At 37.2% G+C, this 20,131-nt stretch overlaps 1 protein-coding gene across 21 annotated transcripts in view; it reads left to right on the plus strand.

The window, feature by feature from the left end:
• RABGAP1L (RAB GTPase activating protein 1 like) overlaps positions 1-20,131 on the plus strand; it is a 675,876-nt gene that overhangs the window by 569,355 nt on the left and 86,390 nt on the right. For 3 of the 21 annotated variants that reach the window (XM_070590948.1, XM_070590947.1, XM_070590941.1), the window contains exon 20: positions 162-327. The exons of 16 other annotated variants lie outside the window; for them this stretch is intronic. In XM_070590948.1, the coding sequence (XP_070447049.1) occupies positions 162-212 (51 nt within the window). In that variant the 3' untranslated portion in view covers positions 213-327. Of the gene's footprint in view, positions 1-161; positions 876-20,131 lie in introns of those variants that run through there. 2 more of the 21 variants (XM_070590952.1, XM_070590950.1) reach the window with 2 other exon arrangements.

Consider the following 20,131-nt stretch of genomic DNA (forward strand, 5'->3'; position numbering starts at 1 on the left):
TGTTGTTTTCTGAATAATAACAGAAAACTAATTTCTCAAAATCAAGAATTCTGTTTAAAATATTTGTGTTTATGGTTTTTTAGTGGGAGAAGGGGAAATGATTATTGATACTGCAGTCCCTGTTTCATTTTTATATTTTGGTACTTCTTTTTTTTTAACAGAAATACTCAGAGGGGAAAAAGAATCTTTTTTATTCATACTTCAGGAGATAATTTTTAACTGCACCAAGAGTTTGATAAATTCTGAAAAACAAAAGGTTACCGTCTATTTTCTGGGATTGTGAAAAAATAAGCAGTAAGAAAATCTACTTCTGCTCCAAGAAGAATCTCGATATAATTAATACTGAAGTAAGAAGATAAACTTTAAACATTTCCACCAAGAACATAACATAAATCATTTTTCGTGTTTTTGGGGTTTTTTTTGTTTCTGCCATAGGATATTTCTAGTTAGGAAACTTTTCTTTATTTCTCTTTTTGAAGTTTAAAGAAGATTTCCAAAAACTGAATTTTCCAGCCACTGTGTTAAGAATGCATAGATAAGAGACCTCCTCTAGTTTTCTACTGGGGGTGAGTTGCTAGGCAAGCCTGTGATAGCAGCTGTTTTTTTTCTCTTTTTCTTTTTTTCCTTCTGGATTTTTGACACTCCACCCCCTCAAACTCAGGTGGGTGTGTGCATTGGCACTGAGCTGCAGTAGGATTTTTCCTTGGATAGTCTGGCCTGAAGCTGGGGCAGCAGCTGCTGCTGTGGAAAGGCCAGCTGGCAAGATGATGGAAGAAATCTCCATTATGGTAGCCTATGATGCCCATGTTTTCAGCCAGCTGCACGATGAAGACTTCCTCACTAGTCTGGTGGCCATCAGCAAGCCCAGGTCTATGGTAGGTGGTACCTTGCACACTACTCTGGGGCTCTTTGTTCTTTTCTAATATGATATTTATACTCCTGTAGCAGTTGAGGCATAGCTTCCTGGGAGTTAAAGTAGAAGTATTGCTGTTGGCTTTGTGTTACAGGCTACAACAAGGTCTACAGGTTTCCAGTGATTTATTTACATAACTAAACATGCTAGTACATTTAAGCTGTCTTAGGAGGAACACTTAGGTTAATGCTTTTATACGTAGTGAGGTTGAAAGGAGTTTTACAATGCCAGACATTGCTTTGTCCCACATGTTTGCCTTGTGGGTATGTATATGATTATTAGGTGAGGGCTACCTACATTTACCTCCATATAATTCAGTCTTTTTGTAGTGGAACAGTTTGAAGTGGAACATTTTTACCAGTGGGTCATAACATTGACATTGAGAATTGAACTATCTAAAAGACAAGTAACTTTCAAAGTTTTTAGATTATTACTAAGAACTATTATGAAAATAACTTCTAGTATAATTTTAGTTTGTATTTAATTTTATTTATTTATTTTTTAACTATTCTTCAAAGGTCTTAGTGTGTATATCCTGGCTTAATAGAAAAATGAAGTTCTTGCAAATGTTTGTTGTTTCTTCTCTGTAGATGTCATCCTCATAATGGCTTCGGAGTTTAAGATATCACACCCTTTGAACAAACTTTCCTAACTGCTGTTGTAGTAACCTCTTATTCATTATATTTGATAGTACTCATCACAAGCAACAGAATGAGAGTGTATCATAAGTTGTCTTACTAGTATGAAACCCTAATTCTCTACATTAAGGCATAGGAACCTTAAAAATGTAATATGGCAATTTCTTCAAACAATAAATTGCAGTGACAAGAATAAAGGGGGAACTCATAGACTGATTTAAAAACACTTACGGGTTCTATCAGCCAGGTATACTGTACTGACTTTGTTTAGATGCTGATTTGAACAAACTATAAGAAACATCTATAAGGTAATTGGGGGAAATTTGACACTAATTAGGTATTTAATGATATTAAGAGAATTATTCAATTTTTTATGTAACAATGATATTATGATTATGTTAAAAATGATGATTTAGAGATACATATTGAGATAGTTACAGATGAATGTCTGCAAGGATTCAAAATGATCCAGTAGAGGGGTTGGTGATGTGGATGAAACTAGATGACTATGTGTTGATAATTGCTGAAGCTGGGAGTTGGGTACAAAGGGATTCATTATACTCTTTCCACTTTTGTAGATGTTTTATAGATGCAGTTTAAAAGAATCACCAAAAAAATAGCAGAAGCAAAACAAATACAAAACCATAATATACTTCTATAAGTGTTTATTAATACAGAAACATCCAGCCTACTGCATTCTTTCCCTATTTAATATAAAATAATTTCTATTTTTATACTTTATTACGTACATTATATGGAGATTATTGCCAGCCCTTAGTTAACCACAATATATATACCAAGTCAGGATAGAATAGTCCATGGTTGTGGATAATCTTTAAATTTCATTTTAGCCATGAATTTCATTGTGTTCCACCATGGAAGCTTATCCAAAGAATTGAGATTTCTAGTTCATTTCTTTCTGATGGTCCTATCAAGATCCTCTTAATGAGTCTGAGCCGATATTCAAAAACTTGCAGGAATTTTCCAGGCCAAAAAGGAGAAGAAACAAAAACAGGGAGATGTAAAGTGGCACATTGCAGAGGACAGGGGAGGTGGAAGAGGTAGGCAGTGACCGAGTCATAGAGAACATCCTGTGCTCAGTAAGTAGAGGACATTGTGTGGGGTGTGTGTGTGTGTGCTACATGCCCATGTGCAGGAGACAGGGAAAGAGAGAAAATGAATGAATGAGTTAATTAATATTAATGTTCTTACTAGGGAACACTCTTCCATTTATAGATATGTGAATATTCTGTATATTGACATAAATTATGCCTTGATGCAACTTCAGCTCCCACAAATAACCCTGGAGCTTATTTGATAGGAAATTTGGTCACTAATGGAAAGCCTCAGAAGTATGATAAAGACACAGAATATTGCTCTGTATACCAGACTTTGAAATAATATAGATGTTGGGACGTTTAATTTAATTACACAACTTTCTGGAGATATTTTGTTTTCTTTATCAGATTTGAAATTTAAAAGAGTTGACTGGTATGGTATTTTGGAGGTGATATTTGGTTTTGGTTCATCTGGAAAAGTTACACTAAAATTGTACTGAGATAAAATATTTATCATTTGCTTTTGATTCCACGTTAAATTTTTGCTTTGTCTGAGATGAAACCTTTAAAGAGTCGTATGAAAGAGATAAATATTCAGATTTTCTACAGTATAAAATAAATTGCTTCTCAGTCTACTTTATTACTGCACTGTGAAGCAAATTACATTCTTGCTAACAGAAAATCCTCTGGGTTTAGGTTGACTATTACAAAAGGTATTTAGAAGCTTTCTTAGTGCAGGATTAAATATCTTTCTGTGATTGGTCTTTGTTTCATAATGGGAGATATTTTAATTCCTTAAATGGTAAAAATCCCATTAAGTACAGTGGTTTTTGGTGTGGACACTGAATCTATTCTTGTTCTTAAGTAGCCCTGTGACTTTATGACATTGCTGATGGAGACTCATAGTGAAAAGTAGTAAAATAATAATTGCAAGCCATTATACACACAAGACTGAAAGAAGATTTGACAAAACAATACTTACTGTTGCTACATGTGATGTATTCCGTTTTCTTTCTCTTCCAGACTATTTAATTGTTTAAAGGCTATTATGAGCCACTAAATTGATTTCAGAAATATCTCGATCCATGCTTTGGAAAATATGGCTATATCCTCATTTAAAAATGAATGACACTGCAAGAAAATCACAGATTCCTTTATACAGGTCTCTTTAGACAAATCACAGATAAGAAAAAGGGATAAGGAAGCCAAGCATAACTTCTCTTGTCTTCCAGATCATCCACACACACAGAATAAGAAATTACCCAGACCAATGCTCTATTTACTAAGATAAACTAAACAAAAGCCTAGAATTGCCACTAGCCCAACTTAAGAACTTTTTAATTACTGCATAAATAAATTGGCATGCAAGGTGAAAATCCAATATAGTCAAAATGACTCCAGAAACATTTAGAAAGGTGGCATTGGCCACAGTATTCCTGCCTACCCTTAAATCCAACAGATTACTTTTTCTTTGTTCACTGGCTGAAATTGACTGGCTTGCGTTTTGAGACAAAATTGCACCATTACCCCATCCTCCCCCCCAATACCATGTATCTTTAAATTTAGCATGAGGTGCTCACACAGGAGTGATAACCGCCAAGGGAGGGAGTCTGTGAGGTTTTCCTCAGTCAGGGCCTTCTGTCTCTGAGTGGAATGGCCAGCAGTTCTCTAGAACCACCTCCACCATTCTCAGTTATTTTTATACCTGACTAGTATAAATAAAGGGAAAAGATCACACCTGTTACATTTATTATGCATTCTAAAGGAAGCTTTGGATAAGTATTTAAATTCAAAATATGTGATTTAATTTTAAACTGAACAAGTCTAATAACCAATGCGTACTCTGTCAAACATGAATATTTCAGGTTAAATGTTCATTTATTTTCTGCTGAATTATTTCAACTTTTTCTATAAAGTGATTATGAAGGGAACATTGCTTTCCAACGCATGTTAGTAGAGGTCAGTATGTAATATTACAAACATTTTTTGGTTACTACAGTGTACTGGGTATAAATAGAATATCCCTTCCCTCAAAGATATGACGGTCAAGTAAAAGAGAGAAGCAAAATAAATATTTATGGGAATGGTATTTGCTCTCATAGGGTAGAATGAAGTGGAGAATAATTACAACTGACTAAACAGTGTGGAAGAAGCCTTCACAAGGGGGTAGGAGCACTGAAGTTAGGCTGTGAAGGCTGACCAGGTGCTTGCCAGCCAGTAGAAGCAGGTAGGACCTTTCTGAGCAGGGGGAACAGCTTAAGCAAAGGCTGAGAGGTTAACTATTTGAGGGGCTTTAAAGTTACACAGTCCTCACTTCAGGTTTCACATCTGCTATGTACTGGTTAGTTACTTATTTTCTCCAAGCTTCAGTTTCCCCACCTGAAAAATGGGGGACATAGTGGTACTACCTCATTGGATTACCGTAAGGATTAAATGAGATTACTCCTAAAGTATTTAGCACAGTGAAAGTGCTTACTAATTGTCTCCCCTTCTAACAAGGAAAGGACTATTCAAACTGTTTGAGAAGGCGTAAAGGAAGGAGTGGGATGAGTAGATAAGGCACCCTAGGGATGTGGAAGGTGGAAGGGGATGGACAAAAGAGAAAATGGACTAATTGAGTTACCCTGGTGAATTACTTTGTTTGATTAGGGAATCACTATCAGGATATCAGTCCTACAGGAAACTTGAAGCCTTCTGCCCTGAAGGTGGAGCAGAGGATCTTAGGTTTGAGCCTCTGGATGGTGGAAAGGCAATGTAGAATCAATGGGAGAGATTTATATGGGCCAAACCATCTGCTGAATAGATGTAATGATTACTGCAGCACTAATCCGGCAGTCATGGACTGACAGGGCCACATTGCCCATGGAAGAAGTTTTAAATGGCATTACAACAATGCAGGTGAAAAAAAGTTGACGAGTGTCTGGATTTAGACACTTAACAATGACAGTGTGATAAAGAGATTAGTACACACATGTTGATTGGTTCTTGCAGGGAATAGATGAAGCAGTATTGCTTAGGAAGAGGTAGCAGCTGATCTATATGAGAAGAATAAATGATTGAGATAAGTTGAAAATTACTGTAAGCTTCCCACCTTATAAAATTGGAAAGATTATTGTTGTGTCAACTTAAATGGGAAAGTTGGATATCAAGAATGTAATGGAAAAAAGATGGTCCATTATGGCTTTACCATGTTCCACATCTAGAAATTCTAGGTCACAGTGTTACTGTAAGAAACTTGGTGTTCAGTGGTTGGAAGACTATTCGTTAGCAAAAGCTGTTTACCCAGACTAACGCATGTCTAGACTGTATTGGCACTGGATATATGTTCTTAACTGACAGATACCAAAATAGCGGTGCTGTGCCAGCAAAGGAAGGGAGCTTTTTCAGGGAGCTACAGTTTCTCTGTTCTATAAATGGGAGATGAGGGTAAGCATTCTGAAATTACTTCCTCCTTATCAGGTTGGCATATAGATTTCATCTAGCATGCCAAATCTAAAAAAAAAAAAAAAGTTCAGAGCAATTCCATGTGCCAGATGGGGAAAACAATGAAATCAATAAAGTTATTTCTAAATCTTCAGTGTATATACATTTCAAATATTGATTAGAATAAAACATTATAAGAGGGCAGGCTCCATGACCAACTGGCTAAAGTTCTGCACGCTCTGCCTCAGTGGTCTGGAGTTTTTGGGTTTGGATCCCAGATGTGGACCTACTCCACTCATCAGCCATGCTGTGGAGGCATCCCACATACAAAGTAGAGGAAGACTGGCACAGATGTTTGCTCAAGGCTAATCTTCCTCAAGCAAAAAAAAGAGGAGGATTGGCAATGGAAAGGAGGATTGGCAATGGGTGTTAGCTCAGGGCAAATCTTCCTCATAAAAAATAAAAACAGACCAAAAAACCCAACATTATAAAACCAATTAAGATTCATTCATATTTTTAAAAAATATTATCTGAATCATTTTTATTCTCATTGTTATTTAGTGTGTGTATATTTTGGCAGTTTCAGTTTAGTACAAGAAGCCAAATCTTCCCTGATTTGGTTTATCAGTTCTGATATGAGTTAAGGTTCTTATGGTTGCAAGTAGTAAAATCTTGAGCTATCTTAAACAAGAAAGGGAATTTATCATATGGACACCAGGGTGTGTTTCTTTAAATGCCAAGGCAGGAGTTCAGCTAGGCAGCAGAGCTGGTACCAGACTGATGCTGGCAAGCATTCTCCCTGTCTCTTGCCATCTAATTAACTTCTCTCTTTGCATCTGCCTTATTTATCTGTCTTCCCCAAGTTCTCTGCTTCGTTATTCCCCTGGCAGAATATGGCTGCCAGGCAGCATCCGGATTTACAGTTCTCTCATATGCAGAGAGTTATGTTGCTATCCCTGAATCGCAACTCCAGATTCCTCAGGCAGAATCTGCCTGAGTGATGTTAGGTGAGATGACATAGTATAGAGCAGAGCCTGTGAACATAGACGCTAAGTCAGCCTAGGTCAAATCCCACCTCACCTCCAACCAGCTCACTGACTTCAGGCAGCTTATGTGACCTCTCTGAGCTTCATTTTTCTCATCTGTAAAACTGAAGACATATTAGAAGCACCTTATAGGATTGTTGTGAGAATTAAATCAGTTAATGCATATGAAGCACTTAAGAATATCTAGCACACAGCTAGAGGCGTATGTATAGGAGTTGATGTTATTCCAGACTGATTCTTCCTTTACAAAATTATGAAATAAGAGAAGGTGAACTTTTAGCAAGACTTTATAAATAAATTCACCATCCAAACATTATTTAGGTTGTTTTACTAATAAAAATATGAAATTATTAAACCAGCTTCTATAAAATAATTAGAACTTTTCTGCATTTAGTCCTGTTTGCGATGTGAGACATGTTGAGTCTTTCTAGACTTGTTACTGGGGGTGGGGTTGATTTGTAAGTCAATTCAAAATATCTTTTTATGAAAGATATTATAAGAACAGTTGACATAAAACTTGTACATTAAATTTTTATTTCTCTGTTTTATAAAATCATAGCTTGTCCACATGGTTGAAAAATGTTACTCGAGGTTTTTGGTTGTTTTAGCAGCCAATGTTTGTATTCAATTTAGTGATCAATCAAAAATATTCATTTATCTGCTACTGTCTACTGTGCTCTATTTTCGGCTCTGGGAATCTAGGTGTGAACAAGAAGACAGGTATCAATTGTGAATCTTATACTGTTTGGGGGAGAGGTAAGACATAAATAATAGCTGATGATATCACTTATCAGTTGGTGATAAGTGTTATGTAGAGACGTAAAATGGAGTGATGTAATCAAAAGTGATTAATTGGATGCTTTATTTTGGCTTGTCAGTGAGGGCCTCACTGGTGTCATTTGAGATCTGAATGACATTCATGAGAAAATTGGGAAGAAGAGTAGCTCAGGCAGAGGAAAGCTCTAAGAGAAGGGCCCCAAAGTGGTGAAGAGCTCGATATATTGCAAAATAAGAGGGTCAGTGGGATGTGGTGTGCTGTGGTGTGGTGTGGAGCACCACGAGCCAGGGGCAGACAGTGGTAAGAAATGAGGTTGGGGAAGAAGTTAGGGGCCAGGTTATGATGTAGGGCTTTGTAAGCCAGAAGGAGTTCAGGTCTCATTCCTTGTATGATGTCCTTGTCCTTTAAAAATCTAATGAATCAGATTTTGGGCTTGGTTAACAGAAATTTAAAATGATGATTAAATTATTAGAGAAGCCAATATTATATCAAAATCTCACCACAGTGCTCAAGCTCAGTATGAAATCAAATTGTAGCATTCAAACTCAAGGACTCTAAGCTGATTTATAAACAGGATTTGTAACAAAACAAAACAAAACAAAAATAACACTGTAGGCCTGATTATTGTAATGCCTACAATAGGATTTCTAGCAGGCTGAAATATTGAAGAAGCTCTCTTATCTGACACAGTCACGACCATAATTGGTTGCCTAATAGAAAAAGTTGCCTTGGGAAATGAAGCATAAAAAAAATAGTGTATACTGACTAACGTAAATGTTTGTTTTAACTTAAAACATAAATATGTATTCATTATCAATTTTGTTATAGAGCCCTTAATGCCCTTTCTTTGAATAGGAATTCTGAAATACATGATGCTTTCTAGTTTCAGTTTCCTTACGGGGGCAATGAATTAATAAACTTATGCAGCAATCTAATGCAGACTTTACAGAGTTTTTTTAGAACTGTTTTTTACATCTTTGATGGTAGCATTGCCACCATTTAATGTGACAGTGACTTTTGTATTTAACCACTCATCTTTGTCAAGTCTTTCCAGATCAGTCAGTTTAGTTTTTTATAGAAATAGCGGTTCAGTTTCTTTTCGCATTTATTTTATTATGAACATAAACATGTTTGTGAACCAGTACAATTAACTCATTTTTTTTTTTTTTAAGATTGGCCCTAAGCTAACATCTGTTGCCAATCTTGTTTTGCTGTTTCTTCTCCCCAAAGTCCCCCAGTACATAGTTGTATATTCTAGTTGTAGGTCCTCCTGGCTCTGCTCTGTGGGATGCTGCCTCAGCATAGCTAGATGAGTGGTACTAGGTCCTTGCCCAGGATCCAAACCTGTGAAACCCTGGGCTGGCGAAGCAGAGTGCATGCACTTAACCCCTCAGCCAGGGGGCTGGCCCCTCAGTTAACTCTTTTTTTAAGCATAAACTCAGTCGTGGGAATAGCCTAGTAGCCACAAGAGTTCAGTATGCTCAGAGTATTAGATTTCTTTATAGAGCAAATGGAGAGCATTAGTTAATCGGGCAAGGTTTTTAAAGAATATTTTTATCTTTTTTTTTTTTTGAGGAAGATTAGCCCTGAGCTAACTGCTGCCAATCCTCCTCTCTTTTCTGAGGAAGACTGGCCCTGAGCTAACATCCATGCCCATCTACCTCCACTTTATACATGGGACGCCTACCTCAGCATGGCTTTTTGCCAAGCGGTGCCACGTCCGCACCCGGGATCCAAACCGCTGAACCGTGGGCCCGCCGAGAAGCGGAACGTGTGAACTTAACCACCGCGCCACCGGGCCAGCCTTTATTATATTTTCTTAGTTAGATATTGCTGCACAGCAAACAACCATAAATCTCTGTGGCGCATAACAATAAGCATTTATCTTTTGCCTTCTGAGTCTTTGGGTGGTTAGAGTTTAGCTGATCTTGGCTGGACGTAGCTGGGCATAGTTGAGCTTAATTAGCCCCGGGACCCAGATTTGGTTAGATCTGTTCCCCACCCCTCATTCTTCTGCAGTCAGCAGGCTATCTGGAGTGTGTTCTTCTCATGACAGGGTTTGAAAGTTCCCAGAGGGGTCAGTGGGAACATTTGATGCCTCTTAAAGGCCTAGGCTTAGAGCTAGCACACTTTGATTTCTGTCCATATTTCATTGGCCAAAGCAAATCCAACAATGTGGCGCAAGAAAGTCTGCTGCACCATAGAGGTTGGAGGAGGGGGAAATGAATATTTCCTAAATAATCATCTACGACATATTTAATAATTGACCCTTTATATGACCATCATGGTTAGGTTAACTATCTAAAATACATAAACATTGTGTTTCTCAACAGAATCCGTAGTTTATATTCACAAAAACTATGTACCCACAGATTAGTCATCAGAAAATGATATACTCTTTGACAATCAATAAAACCTGACTGTAAATTGAAACTTAGCCAACACTCTATTACTGTTTTTCATCTTACTTGGAACTTTGAAGTGAATTGACACTCTTCTTTCTCATCCTTCCCAATGGTAATTAAAAACAGAAATCTGTTGTTTCCAGTGAAATTCTATGGTATACCAACATTGTTATCCCAGCTCGATCTATCGTACAGCCCAGGGACTTTTAACAGTTTTGGGGTTACAGACGCCTGTGGCAGTTTGGTTAAGTTCATGCGGACCTCTTAGCAGAAAATCAGTTTTAAATGTAAAAATAAAATACATAAGATTACAAAGGAAACCTATTAGATTGAAATATAGTTATCAAAATAAAAATAAGATTTTTAAAGTTGTGATGTAATTGACATATAACATTATGTTGGTTTCAGATGTACAACATAAAAATTCGATATACATATATATTGCAAAATGATTACAATAAGTTAACATCCATCACCACACATAGTTACAAATTTTTTTCCTTGTGACGAGAACTTTTAAGATCTGCTTTTTAAAGCAACTTTCAAACATGCAGTAGAGTATTATGTGTAGTCCCCATGCCGTACATTTCATCCCCAGGACTTATTTTATAACTGGAAGTTTCTTTCTTTTGACCACCTTCACCCATTTTGCCCTCCCCTCACCCCCAAAAGTCAGATTTGTGACAGAGTAGTATGTGCTTCTTTATTAACCCATTAAATAACAAGATATGGTAGCAAGTAGAATAACCACTGTAATTCCAAAATAGTGATAAATATAAACAATATTTTGAGATATATGCAGTAATCATATTACTGTTAATGTGAATGAAAATATTGATAATATGTATTGGTGGCAAAATCACAGATACTGCAGTGAATTATTGCCTACATTCATAATTAAAGGAGCTGATAAATTCAGAGGTTCAGGAAAATAAAAATATTTTTTCCATCTAAGCTCAAGGATGCTGAATTCTCTCCACAATCCCCTAACGTAACATATAATATATTATCTGACACGTGAAGGTTTTAGGTAACTTTCCTTTCCTTTCTCCTAGCTGGCTAGGAGAAATCTTGACCATGCCTTCCAGTTTCTCTCTTTTCCTTCGTTAACATATAGAAAAATACTTGTGAAACTTGTGTGATTATTTGATTACTCTCTCATTAACCATAAATTCCATGAGGGCAGAGCTATGTCTATTTTGCTAACCATTGTATCTCCAGCCCAGCATGGTGCCTGGTGCCTTGTATGCTGCCTGCACATATTTAATTGATAGTAATGGAAAAAAATGAAGCACTGCATAGTAACGATCATTGGTCCACAGCAGATGATATGTCTGTGACAATTGAATACATTCATAAATATCTATGCACATAAGATAGGGGAAATTAACTTTAAATCTTACGATCCTTAGACCTTTATTCTTAATTCTTGTAAAATTGATTGTTGAATCAGGTTAGAGTCTAGCTGAGTACTTAAATATTAGTTCTTAACTGTTAAAAAATAATGCAGTGCTGGAGGGGCTGGCCCGGTGTTGTAGTGGTCAAGTTTGTGTGCTCCGTTTCAGCAACCCAGGGTTCTCGGGTTCAGATCCCAGGCATGGACCTACACACCACTCTTCAAGCCACACTGTGGTGGTGTCCCACATATAAAATAGAGGAAGATTGGCACAGATGTTAGCTCAGGGTGAATCTTCCTCAAGCAAAAAGAGGAAGATTGACAACAGATGTTAGCTCAGGGCCAATCTTGCTCACCAAAAAAATAAATTAATTAAAAAAAATACAGTGCTTATTTCTGTATATCTTATTCAGTGGTTCATTTAACACACATACCTCCTATGTGCATAGCACTGTGTTAACCTTAGAGATATTTTCAAGATGACAATCTAGTTTGGGAGACAGCCATGTAAACAGGTATTATGAACCACTGATATGAGCACTAGGAGAGATGTATAAGATGCCGGCCTCTCCTTTGTGCGCCTCTCACACCCTGCACCCAGGCACTGTCTGAAATGAGATATTCTACCTGCTTTTCTGAGTTGTACAATGAGGTTTGTTTTTCTTGCCAGTTGTTTTCATTTCCCCTCTCTACCTGGCACATAGTGTCCGTCGTCAGTAAAGGTTCTAATGAATGAATAAAGGAATGATGGAGGACAGTGTGGGAAATAGAGATATTTTTCATAAAGATATGAACACTTTTTCTTAGCATTTTGATTTTTAAACTTTCACAATTTTATCTTTGAATAAGTAGTACATTCACATGGGTTTGGAATTTCAACAAATATAAAATGGTATCCAATAAAGTTTCCCACCCATTCCTGTTGTCCCAGTGATGTTACTAGTTTTTTAGAGGTATCCTTCTAGAAATATTTTATGCAAATTTGTATGTATTTCTCCCCTCTCTTTTTCCAGAACTTTTGGCATGCCATTCATGTTCTGTATTTTGCTTTTCTCACTTAAGAATATGTGTTGGGGATTTTTCTATGTCAGTACATCAAGGAGTCCTTGTTTATTTGACAGCTGCATAGTATTTCACTGTATGGATTTCTATAATATGTTTAGCTCCCAATATGTGTGCATGTAGGGTTGTTTCCAGTATTTTGCTGCTACAGATAATGGTGCAGTGAATAATCTTTGGATATCATCCTTTCACAAATGTGTGACTATATCTGTAGGTTAAATTCTTAGGAGTGAAATTGCTGGGTTGAAGGTTACGTGCATTTGTAATTTTGATAGATAAAGCCAAATTGTTCTCCTTAAAGAATGTATTATTTTACATACCAGCAATGTATGTCTGTGCCCATTCAAAAGTGGAAACTTTTGAACAGAATTCTAAAGAAAAAACAGGAATTTCTCAGGTCATCAGCTGGAGGGAGAAGGTGTTCCAGATAGAAGAAATAGCACTTTCAGAGGCACACAGGAGTGGGAAAGAGGTAGCGTGTCTGGGAATTTCAACTTGTTCCATCTCGCTGGAGTATGGGAGGAAGGCCAGGAAGTAGTAAGAGAATGAGAGGTGGTCATGAAAGGTTTTGAGTATAATGCTAAGGAAATGATATTTTAATTCTGTAGATGAAGGTTTTGAGTAGGGAAATGATGTAATAAAGTTGATTAATACATATTACAGAAAACTGTTTGTATCTGTTTAAAGTGAAGCTTGCCAGATAGGTCTATTCCTTAAAGATCTTCTTGCAACTTCAAGGTTTTTTTCCTCATTAATGACCAAAATAATGTTGATTATACAAAATTTGGAAAATACATACAAATAAAAACTAAAACACAGAAATTACTTATAATTTTACCTCTCAGAGATTCTCCCTAGCCAAATTACTCCTATTGTCCTTAAAACAATAAAATAAAACAAAGTCGATATATGTATTAAGTTAGAAAATACAAGTTTCCAATGACAGCCACTTGTTAAGACATTCTTGCAATTCCTTCCAGGAAGAAAGAAAAGAAAAACCGGTACATATTCCTGCATAAATCACAGCATAATTATTAATGTAGGCCTATACAATGAAGGCCTTCTCTTAAACATATGAATGTCTTTCAGAGACTTGAAGAACCATTTCATTTTTATTTTCTTTAAGCGCCTTACTACAAACCTTTTAGATAGATCCCAATTATATGTGCTGCTTTTCCTCTTGGTGAATTTCACTGGCAGGTACTTCTCTAATCAGGATCTCAGCTGTTATTAGCCATACAAAATGCCTGGAAGGATGGTAAGTTTCAGAAGGCTGGACTCCACCACTCTCAGAAGTCCTCTTGTGGAGTAATCCTAACATTATTAATAGCCAAGTCTTGCCCTTGTAGGGCCTTTTGGAACAGTTTGTGGCAGATCATTTCCAGGCTGTTCTTTGGGTATAGGATTTGAAAAATATCTCCAAGTCACTAATGCTCTGTTTGAATGCATGCATCCTACCAACGTATGCTTCACAAGTGTGTTAATGTACCATCAAATAATTTTTTTCTCTCCTTAATTACATCCTAAGAATTATAAGGGGGAAGGGAGGCAGGTCCCAGTTGCATTTACTGAGCTATCTATTAAAGTACTCCAAGCTGGTAGATTGTGGCAATAATTTTGATGATTCAGTACATCCAAGGTAGTGTTAAAACCATACAATATGTGATAAGTGCTTGAATCAGCAAAATTTCTCTTAATAGTTAAAATTTGACCTTTGCTTAGAAGCCCAAAAGCTCTACAGTACCCTCCAGCCTAACAGTCACACTTAAGTTAATTTTGTTCCTTCATGTAAAACGATCATTTTTATTGCTCCTGCCTGAAAGGTGCAAATTGCTTTGTCTTGCTTGTAGGCTGCTCAGTTTCCTTCTTATTAAAGAAACAGGAAATATATCTTCCATTTAAAGTATTAATGTTATCTGTAAATGTGTAGTCTAATTTGTCATTGACTTGAATTCTTCAAAGAAGATTTGAAAAACAGGGTGTGACTTAGCACTTGAGATTGTTACACAAGAGTGAAATGTTCTCGGTGCCCTGCCTTCCATTGATGGAAGGTGCCACAGAGGAGGATGAGAGAGACGGCTGGAATAGAGCTGAATATATTGTATCTAACTAAGAAGGGCTCACTGAATTGGCTGGACTCACAAGTTCATTTTTCTCCTAAGAGGACTTTCACCTATTATATCAGGAAGTAAGCATTCTTTATAATCATTGATGAAAGTGGAGCTTAATGTACTACATTTGGTGCAAGCAGGTTGTTGAGACTGGACCCAGGGGAGAAAAGAGGTCATTTGTTAACAGACACTTGCGAAGAGACAAGGACTTTTTCTCAACGCTCACCAAGTCAAAAGATAATAGATATTCTACTCCAATTGTTCAAATAAGTAAATGGAATAACTGAATGAAAGTTATTCATTTCTATTAATTAGAAATAGTAGAAACTGTTTATGTATTCTCCACAGACTTGAAAATAAAGTCTTGAAAATATTTTAAAACTTCTACAAATTTGAAGTGATATTGGTATCCCACAGTAAAGTACCACTTGTTCCCTCCCTTAAACAATCTTCAAGGGAAAAACAGAAATAAAAACAATATAAAACAAAAGTATGAAATGAAGGCATTGATTTTACTCAATCTTTTAACCTATGTAGTATATTAACCTATGTAGTTTTTTGTATATTGAACAAATTTGAACATTATATGAAAACATTATGAATTCATACTAAAAAATTTGACTCGCTTGTTACCTATTTAGACTAAACCCATAGGAATTCACTTGCTTCTGGCCTCAGGAGCCTAGGCCTATGATAAACGTGATGATGACCATGTGACAACAGCATTCCTGGCTTTGTACTTGCTCTAAGTGTCTCCTAGCCCATCTGCTTGTGTAGAGTATCAGTCTTCCTCAGCTTTTAGAGAATTTCTCACATAGCTGTAAAATGTACTTGCCTTTGGTGTGTTTGGTACCCCTACAAAGTGTCGACAAAAATAATCCATAACCAATCTATAAATGAAAATTTGGGTGAATTTATTCTGACCTGAAACCTGAGGACCATGGCCCGGGGCTTTTCTTCCCAAAGGAAGAAAGGGCACCAAAGAAGTGGGGTGCACAGAGTGGTTATATACCCCCAAACAGGGTGTTTCACATATGATTGAAATGTCCCTCCCACAATAGTCACAAGAGTGCCCTGTTGGCACAGCACTTGATGGACACAGCAGGTAGTGGGTCTTCTATCTCGGTGGGCGTAGCAGGAAGCAAGTCTGTTGTCTCGAGCTGGGCGGTCACAGGTGAGCGCAGCAATCAGTTTCTAGCCTAAGGAAAGATGCTTAATCCTTAAGGAGACACCAATGTTGGGAGGGGGAGGGAAGTTGCACCTTTATCTCAAGGGCCTTTGTTCTTGCCATAGGGAATATCTAAAGCAGGTATACAATGCATGCTAAACAGCCACGGTCAGGCCCTTTTGGAAAGACAAGTTCGGACGAATTAGGTTTATAACAAATGGCTTCCTCATATTCTCCAATATATCCTATTGCTTGCCATTTTTATTTGTCAAAAGGGAAAGAGTTTCCTTTCCTGATTCTGCACTGACTTCATATTAGGAGATTTGGAGTAAGAATGGGAAATTAGTATACTCAGAAATTGAGATAAAAGAGAATTGGCATAATAAGAAACACAAAGGGCAGGGTCCACAAATCCTACAGTGTTATAACCTGGGTTTCATCTTTTTTTTTAAAGATCTTTTTTTCCCTTCTTCTCCCCAAAGCCCCTGAGTACATAGTTGTATATTCTATTTGTGAGTGCCTCTGGTTGTGCTATGTGAGACGCTGCCCCAGCATGGCTTGATGAGTGTTGCTACGTCTGTGCCCAGGATCCTCACCAGCAAAACCCTGGGCCACTGAAACAGAACACACAAACTTAACCACTTCGCCACGGGGCCGGCCCCCTGAGTTTCATCTTAATAGTACTAAAATAGACATTGAATAAAAAGAATAACACATTTTTTGAAATTTAATTTAATTCATATAACACATTAATCTTTTTCAACTCACTTAATCTTCACAATAACTCTGTGAGGTAGCTACAAATTTTTAGGCTTGTTTTACAGGGATGGTCAGGCCAAAGCACAGATTAAGTAGCTCAAGGTCACACTGCTGGAAAGTAGTGAAATCAGAATTTGATTGCAGGTTCCCTGGCCCTAGGGCAACACTCTTAGTCATTATTCAAATACTTGGCCTTGTGCTTTGTACTCACTCCTTAGTTGTCATACCCAATTTTCCTTTGATTGTGTATCCCTTTGATTATCAGAATCCTGAAGTTTTCTACACTTCAGCAGTTTCTGAGGAAGGTGATAAGTTAGACAGTGAATCTATAATTAGAGTTTCCTTAATTTTTGAAGCATGGATCTTGAAGGTAAATGATTGCTCTGACAGTGATTGACACTATTATTATCAGATTTTTATTCACTTTATTTCAGGTATTTAGGTGTTAAGGTAAACATGTTTGTCTAAATTCCAAAAGTCCTGTGTTTGACTTTGTGCTCTATATGGGGAAAGGGAGCCCTGTTCTATAGCAAGCGTATGTATCGTGAGTAAGTAAACCAGTTAACAGTTCTGTCTTCGTTGAATTTCCCTGACTGTGTAGGAGGTATAGGCTAATGAGAGAGTTATTGTTCAAATGTGGAACTGCTGCCATCTGACTTGAATCTCATTTTTCAACCTATTTATTCAAATAAGTCTGTGAGGAAAGCTAGGAGTATTTATTATTGGTGTAAGGGAAAAAAACTATAATAGTCCAGAAAGTGGCAGTTTAGAAGAAGAACAGACACAGATACAAAAGTGGTTTATATTAGAAATACCTTTGGACAATTTCTTAAAGGCAGGATACTTAATTGTATAAGGCAATATGTTTTTTGTAGCATAACATATCAAATTTATAGAGGATTCAACATTGATAGCGTATTGATTGACAGAATCAGGATCCAGAAGGATCTGGCTGGAAAGTGTGTTCATGAAACAGGATAGGGCTAAGGGTAATATATGAGATTCAAATCAAAAAGAATTCTGGGGGCTAGCCCCGTGGCCGAGTGGTTAAGTTTGCGCACTCCACTTCGGTGGCCCAGGGTTTCACTGGTTCGAATCCTGGGTGCGGACATGGCACCACTCATCAGGCCATGCTGAGGTGGCGTCCCACATTCCACAAGTGGAAGGACCCACAACTGAAAATACACAACTATGTACCAGGGGACTTGGGGGAGAAAAAGGAAAAATTAAAAAAAAATCTTAAAAAGAATTCTGTATAGTGTGGCGTGTGAACAGCATTTTAGCAGATATTTTTAGCTATTATAAGCCAATTAAAGCCTTTGCAAAATTGAATATTTATTAAGTATGCACTTTGTGCCTAGTAATGTGTTAGTGCTAAGACTGCAGAAGAGAGCAAGGTAAATGTGATTTCTGCCTTCACAGGGCTTACAGTCTAGTAGACAAGATAGATACTCAACAATATTCACCAAAAAAAGGTTAATAGTTTTGTGAAGAGAGAGAGTTCTGAGTCCTGTGGGGACATGTAGGGCAACCTAATGTAAATTAGGTGTCCTAGGTTCTTGGGAACATGTAGGGAGGACTAGTCTAAGTTAGGGATCAGGGAAGGACCTGAAAGATGAGGAGGATTTAGTCAACTGGAGAGAATGAGGGTAAGGGAAACAATGTTCCAGGAAGAGGGGAAAGTATATTCTAAGTCTCAGAGGTGAGCAAAAGAAGAACTTAAAGAAGTTAGATAAATGAAGCATAGAGGTCAGGGTGAAGGGATGAGGGAAGGGCTTGAAATTAGGCCGAGAAGATAGTAGGAGCCTGATCGTGAAGAGCCTCAGTGGTCACATTAAGGAAACTAGACTTTCTGCAAAGGGCGACAGAAAGCTGTCTGAAAGGTTTTAAGCAGAGAAGATGTTAATTTTATGGAACTGTCAAAGACACTAGGCTAATGATTTAAACTTTGCAATTCATTTGACCTTTCTAGTTCTAAATTTTCTCATCTTTAGAGTGAGAGACTCGGATTAGCTCTTTCAGATCAAAGCTCTCTAGTGTGAGTTTAAACATCCTGAAAATGTCACGTCTAGAAAGAAGTAACACAGCATTTCTCATCTATTCTGTTCTGATTCTCTTATTTTTCCTCTCAGATTGGAATACATATTTTGTCACGAAGCATATTTTAGTGCTTTAGTGAAAGTACTATAATGACTCCTATGATGTGGTGTTTTTTTTAAGTCATTGTGTCATCATAAAGGAAATAAAGATACATTATGGAGAAATTTTTAAATGTAGGAAATGAATGAGAAGGCAATCATAAACAGTGATGCCATGATACTCAAACAGTTGGAATATAACTAGAGTAGACGGTTCAGGCTGGTAAAACTGCCCTGAAATCCTATTGCCAGGGAAATAGTGCTTGCTGGGGAGACAGAATACTGGAGCTACGATAAAAGTCTTCAGGTTCCTGAAGGACTGTTGTGTGGAAGATGAAACAGAATGCAGAATCATGGTTAATAAGTGGAGGCTGCTAGAAAAACAGATTTCAACTCAGTATTAGGGAAAACAAAACTAAGAATTAGAATTTTTCTCTAGAAAGTTAGTGAATTCCTCTGATTGCATGTAGGTGTCCAGTAAATTACTACATTTGTTTATGCAGTATATAGTCAAGGATATTACTGAGGAAATGCAAGCATCAGATAGGAAGTTAAATTATGTGAATTTTGACCTCATAATTAAAAATTTTATTTTGGAATCTTAATTCACTACATGTTTTGATGAACAGGAAATTGATTTGAAGAATAGTTTAATACCTGTTTGAAAAAGAAAAGCAATTTAAGCTGCTAGGTGTCTTGATTTTAAAGAGATGCTTGAAGTATTTAACTGATTCCCCTGTATGTCACAGAGTGACAATAGCACAATTTAAACTTAAATTGCACATGACTACTACTATTTGGGCTACTTTAGCGTTCTGGATCTCTAATGCCTTTAGGTTCTAAGAAAACATTTCATTATTTATGAAGAGGTATTTAAATAATTTAATATCAGTAGACCAGTCAGGTCTCTATGGTTGCATACAACAGATGCCAACTCTGGCAATTCGATGGAAAAGAGGAAATTTACTGAGAAGCTGGAGCTCACAGGCTCAATGAGAGGTGTGAGGAGTAGGCTTGGCTGACAGGCAGGTTTAGAGGTCAGGCATCACAGGAATCTTGTATGAGCCCTGCTGTAATAGCATCAGTGAATCTCCAGACATTCTGTTTGGTCAGTCTGTCCCCTGTGCTTAACATTCAAAATTCAAAATTCAGGAAGTGAGCATCAAATTGGCAGTGAGGTCGCATATCTAACCCTACTGGACCAACCCTTCAGCTTCTCTAAGGGAAGTAGCAGCG

The sequence above is a fragment of the Equus przewalskii genome, chromosome 23 (genome assembly GCF_037783145.1).
Source record: "Equus przewalskii isolate Varuska chromosome 23, EquPr2, whole genome shotgun sequence".
NCBI classification, from domain to species: Eukaryota; Metazoa; Chordata; class Mammalia; order Perissodactyla; family Equidae; genus Equus; species Equus przewalskii.